The sequence below is a fragment of the Mercenaria mercenaria genome, chromosome 14 (genome assembly GCF_021730395.1).
Source record: "Mercenaria mercenaria strain notata chromosome 14, MADL_Memer_1, whole genome shotgun sequence".
Taxonomy (NCBI): Eukaryota; Metazoa; Mollusca; class Bivalvia; order Venerida; family Veneridae; genus Mercenaria; species Mercenaria mercenaria.
Window position 1 is genome coordinate 15,774,778 of NC_069374.1, and position 6,000 is coordinate 15,780,777.

At 36.1% G+C, this 6,000-nt stretch overlaps 1 protein-coding gene across 1 annotated transcript in view; it reads left to right on the forward strand.

The window, feature by feature from the left end:
• The window catches only part of LOC128548376 (uncharacterized), a 38,512-nt gene extending 33,254 nt beyond the window's left edge, over positions 1-5,258 (forward strand). The window contains exon 4 of the mRNA XM_053522978.1: positions 1,373-5,258. Coding sequence (XP_053378953.1) covers positions 1,373-1,824 — 452 coding nt within the window. The 3' untranslated portion in view covers positions 1,825-5,258. The remainder of the gene's footprint in view (positions 1-1,372) is intronic.
• Positions 5,259-6,000: the final 742 nt, after the last annotated feature.

The following is a 6,000-nucleotide window of genomic DNA, read 5'->3' on the forward strand; positions in this document are numbered from 1 at the left end:
GTCCGTTCACAATTTATTGTAAACACGATAGAGACCAGATCTCTTCATGAGTTCCAGAGTTATGGCCCCTTAAAGGGCCAAAATTTGCTATTTTTATCTTGTGAGCATGATAGAGACCACATTTTGCAATCAACTTTAATCAAACTCGCACACAACTTGTACTGGCATAATATCTCGGTTCTTTTTGAAAACTGGCCAGATCTCATCATGGGTTTCAGAGTAATGGCCCCTTAAAGGGCCAAACTTTGCTACCAAATCAAAGGAAAAGCTTGTTAACACTCTTGAGGCCACATTTATGACCCTATCTTCATGACACTTAGTCAGAATGTTTATCTTGATGATTCCTAGGTTAAGTTTGAAACTGGGTTATATGGAGTCAAAAGCTAGGTCACCCGGTCAAATCAAAGAATAAGCTTGTTTACACCCAAGAGGCCACTTCTTTTGGTCCAGTCTTAATGAATATTGGTCAGAATATTTGTCTCCGATGAAATCACTAGGTAAAACATGTTTACACTGTCACGTGGCCTAGTGGTTAAGGCGTCCGCCTCGGAATCGGGAGGTCGAAGGTTCGAGCCACATGGGGAGCGTTCGTCCGGGGGACTCGTTCCGAAAAAGCCGGTTCTCGAATGAATGAATGGTTACCGATTTCTATCCGCCTGGCGCCTGGCATAATGGTAGGAGTTGGGAGGTAATTGGTACAATAAAGGTGTCTCATAAGCCAAATTGGCTGGCCCTTTCAATAGGGGTGACACTGTAATAAACAAGACCTTTACCTTTTACCTTTTACGCTGTTATTGTGTGTTACTGAAGTGAGCGACTTAGGACCATCTTGGCCCTCTTGTTTTATAAATGGTACTGCAGCGAGGTTTTTCAATTCAACTTCTTCTCGGCGATATATGGCCAACATTTTCATTCATTTATTCTTTTTACAAAAGAATATTTGCCATAGAATTTAATTCATTTTACAGAACATACAACCGTCAGTTTTAAAAGTACATTTAAAAATTAATACACTTTACTCCTCTTTTCGTGGATTAATCTAATGATATGGCGCTAGCAAGTTTGCTGTCAAAAGCTACTGTAAAGTAAATCAAAAACAAAGTGTATATTTGCCGAGAGCATTTCCCTTAAAAGGCATGTAGGTAGTAGATAATTAAACAAAGTATAAATACGTGCAATGATGTATCTCGGAAAAAATTCTAATACAGTGCATGAAAAGTTTTCGATTTACGGAATTGATGCTTGATTGAGCTAGCATATATTTTGTCTGATAAAGAGCTACTGGAAATATATTTTATGGAAAGGAAATATTACAAATATTGATATAAATGTACAAGTATTTCTAAAAACACTACTGTCATTTCTATTTCAGCCGTCTTCAGTTTTTCTGGGTGCATGATTGTTGTAAGCGAGTACGAATCTTCTCAGTTTGGATATTCGTTCATTCTCTGTTTGAGTCATGGTTGTTACGGACTGTTTGCATTAGGTACACTTTCCGTTTCGTCTGTGATCGGTTATATGAAAGACAAGTCATCAAAGTCATGCGATCTTCAAAATCAGACATCAGGTCCTCAAACTCATAAAACCGTTGAAAAAAGGGAAAGTACTTTAATTGCGTCTGATGAGATTAACAGTGAGAGCACTCTTTTTCCGACTCCTACTCCCAATACCCTCGAACATGACTTTGGCAGCGATGGTAACTCAAAAGATAAAAACGAAAGCAATATTGTGCATGTACTGAGTAAGCTGAATTTTAAAAAGTTCTTTGTTTTTTCGGTTGGAAAGTGTCATTGTGTTTACGTCAAAAATAAGGATGACAATTAACTGAAAATGCATACACGTTTTGTGAGAATAGTGTTGTTAGATTCAAAATGACCTTTCTAAACATGTTATAGGTATTTAAATGTAAGGACGATATTTTTGGACAAATAGGTAAAAGCGAGGTGTAGTTCACATATAACGAATGGATAACCGTCTTATGTTACGATATTATGTTTTCAGAATACCATGCATTTGTATATATATCATAAACCTATAGGCAGAAGAGTAACAATATCTGTGAAAATAATTTTAAATCCGACGTCTCTCATATAAACATTGGGTGGTCGAATTGAAACGCTTTTCTTTTTTTAGCTCACCTGTCACATAGTGACAAGGTGAGCTTTTGTGATCACGCAGCCTCCGTCGTCCATCGTCCGTCCGTAAACTTTTGCTTGTGACCACTCTAGAGGTCACATTTTTTGTGGGATCTTTATGAAAGTTGGTCAGAATGTTTATCCTGATGATATCTAGGTCAAGTTCGAAACTGGGTCACGTGCCATCAAAAACTAGGTCAGTAGGTCTAAAAATAGAAAAATCTTGTGACCTCTCTAGAGGCCATATATTTCATAAGATCTTCATGAAAATTGATCAGAACGTTCAACTTGATGATATCTAGGTCAGGTTCGAAACTGGGTCACGTGCCAAAAGAAACTAGGTCAGTAGGTCAAATAATAGAAAAACATTGTGACCTCTCTAAAGGCCATATTTTTCATGGGATCTGTATGAAAGTTGGTCTGAATGTTCATCTTGATGATATCTAGGTCAAGTTCGAAACTGGGTCATGTGCGGTCAAAAACAAGGTCAGTAGGTCTAAAAATAGAAAAACATTGTAACCTCTCTAAAGGCCATATATTTCAAAAAATCTTCATGAAAATCGGTCAGAATGTTCAACTTGATGATATCTAGGTCAGGTTTGAAAGTTAGTCATGTGCCGTCAAAAACTAGGTCAGTAGGTCAAATAATAGAAAAACATTGTGACCTCTCTAGAGACCATATTTTTCATGGGATCTGTATGAAAGTTGGTCTGAATGTTCACCTTGATGATATCTAGATTAAGTTTGAAAGTGGGTTACGTGCCATCAAAAACTAGGTCAGTAGGTCAAATAATAGAAAAACCTTGTGACCTCTCTATAAAGGCCATATTTTTCATGGGATGTATGGAAGTTGGTCTGAATATTCATCTTGATGATATCTAGGTCAAGTTCAAAACAGGGTCATGTGCGGTCAAAAACTAGGTAAGTAGGTCTAAAAATAGAAAAACCTTGTGACCTCTCTAGAGGCCATACCCTTGAATGGATCTTCATGAAAATTGGTCAGAATGTTCACTTTGATGATATCTAGGCCAAGTTTGAAACTGGGTTACGTGCCTTAAAAACTAGGTCAGTAGGTCAAATAATAAAAAAAACCTTGTGACCTCTCTAGAGGCCATACTTTTCATGGGATCTGTATGAAAGTTGGTCTGAATGTTCATCTTGATGAAATCTAGGTCAAGTTTGAAACTGGGTTAACTGCGGTCAAAAACTAGGTCATTAGGTCTAAAATTGTTAAAATCTTTTGACCTCTCTAGAGGCCATATTTTTCAATGGATCTTCATGAAAATTGATCTGAGTGTTCATCTTGATGATGTCTAGGTCAGTTTCGAAACTTGGTCACGTGCGGTCAAAAACTAGGCCAGTAGATATAAAAATAGAAAAACCTTGTGACCTCTCTAGAGGCCATATTTTTCATGAGATCTTCATAAAAATTAGTGAGAATGTTCATCTTGATGATATCTAAGTAATGTTTAAAACAGGGTCACGTACCTTCGAAAACAAGGTCAATAGGTCAAATAATAGAAAAACCTTGTGACCTATCTAGAGACCATATTTTTCAATGGATCTTCATGAAAATTGGTCAGAATTTTAATCTTGATAATATCTAGGTCAAGTTCAAAACTGGGTCACATGAGCTCAAAAACTAGGTCACTATGTCAAATAGTAGAAAAACGACGTCATACTCAAAACTGGGTCATTTGGGAAGAGGTGAGCGATTCAGGACCATCATGGTCCTCTTGTTTATGTTTATCCTATGCTTAAGTATTGTGTTATATAATGCACTATACGATGGTGTTTGTAAGAGTTGATCTGTGACAGAAGTTGTTTAAGCACAGATATGTCACAGTGATTTTAAAGATTCTAATAATAATACTTCATTTTTTAACTCTTCAATACGATATTGATTTCTACCAAATTTAATTTTCCAAGAGTAAAATACTTTGACGTAAGTTGCTATATAATAAGCGCTGTGATTTTAAACATTATGCTAATAAACCTTTTTTCATTTCTACAACCCGAATATGACTATATTGCTTCACATCCTGGCTGAATTTTTACCAAGAACTCCCGTGGTGAAATATTTTATGGGAATGTTTGTTTATTTTGGTGCGTTTACAGTCACAGTGACGTAATTTAGATCTTATGGTGACTTTTCCAGCTAGGGCTACTATAGAAAGCACTTTTATCGCCGTTTTTGCAAGTGTAAATGATCGCTTCTGGTAATCAAGCCATATCGTTTAATAAATTAAGAATTCAATTTATAGTGTAAAACATTTTATGTTACAATTCATTTCAATTAATATATATGCAAAGATGGAAGGATCACAGCTTTAATGCATTTTTTACCTGTAATATTGATATTGCATTTGACGCATTTTGTAAGAAAACCTGTTCCACCGGTTCAAAGCTTAAGGACGAGTATATTTTCCTGAACAGGATGGAAATTGTAGGAGCTAGGAGTCGTATGTAAAATGTAAAAATGTAAAATCCAAAATGGTGGTGCAACGCATGAAAACAATTCGGACAAAACAAACTTGAAAGAACACGTATGTTTGCTTCATGCAGATGATGTGTATCAAGCTACGCTTCTATTGGACGGAAACCTTAAGAGATGGTTACACAAGATAACTTGTCACTGATGGATGGACTGCCAGTACTTGTTTCCCGTGTTTTCGACCCCGGGTACAAATTCTAACAACAAAGAACGTGTTTCTGAAATTGAAGAACAGTATCGAATATCTTTATGCCTTACTGACTTGCCTTTTGATGGTCTTAAACTTTATTATGTTCTCTTTGTTTTGTTACGTATCTAACATATGAGTTATTCCAGTGGTCCCTACGCATTCTTTTTTGTATCATGGTCCACCAATATGAACAACACATTCGGCTACTAACTTTGATTGACAAATTAACATTCCGTTTAAAGCGTTGGTACTATCACGTGACACGCGTACTCTAACTGAGATAGAGAACGGTTTCAGAAAGTTCAACATTTCCCTACAGTATTCTATAAGCGGGCGGGGCCTAAGACATTTTATCTAATTATCTCAGTTATAATGACACTGCAGGTAAACCATGATACAAGTCAGTGTTATTTACACAAATATGGTACCGGTATTAGATTAACAAAATAACTGGCCGGCACTTATTCAAAATATCCAAAAACAATAAATCAATTTTATTTAAATTGACGTTGGGCATAATATATAATACAGCTTATATTTTTATCTTGCATCCCAACTCCATGGCGTGACTAAAGATAGAGTGGTAATGTACATAATTATATGCATAGTATAAAATTTTGTTTCAGTTGCAATATGTTTATACGGAAATAAACAGGAAAATTTATCATACAGACTATACGTGTACTTTCATTTGTGTTTTCAAACAGATCAGTATTATACGATGGATATTCAGAACGAGACTAATGAGCTTCGGCAGAAACTATTACATGTATTAGCATGATTTTTTTTTACCTGGATTTGTAGAGGGATTAATGGCAACGTACATTGCAATTTTTAACACAATAGGTTTTGGTTTAGCTGAGTTACAAGCGTTATTACACACCACACTCTTATTAATTTATCGTAAGGTGGAGGCTCTGGGTAGGAAGGAATAAAGTCCTACATACACATGTTTTATTCTGTGAAAATACCAGTCATGCAGATTCTACAAGATCTTAATACTGTTGCAGTGATTCCTCCCCAGCCAAAACCACTGTTGATAGGCGGGTAAATGTATTTTAAGGGAGAATCTAGAGTCCCAGTTCAAATTCATGTAGGGCGCCCTAAAACGTCAGCATCCTATCAAATCATTATTGCTGTAGCAGCCATTGTAACAGAACGACTCGAGATATATATTTTCC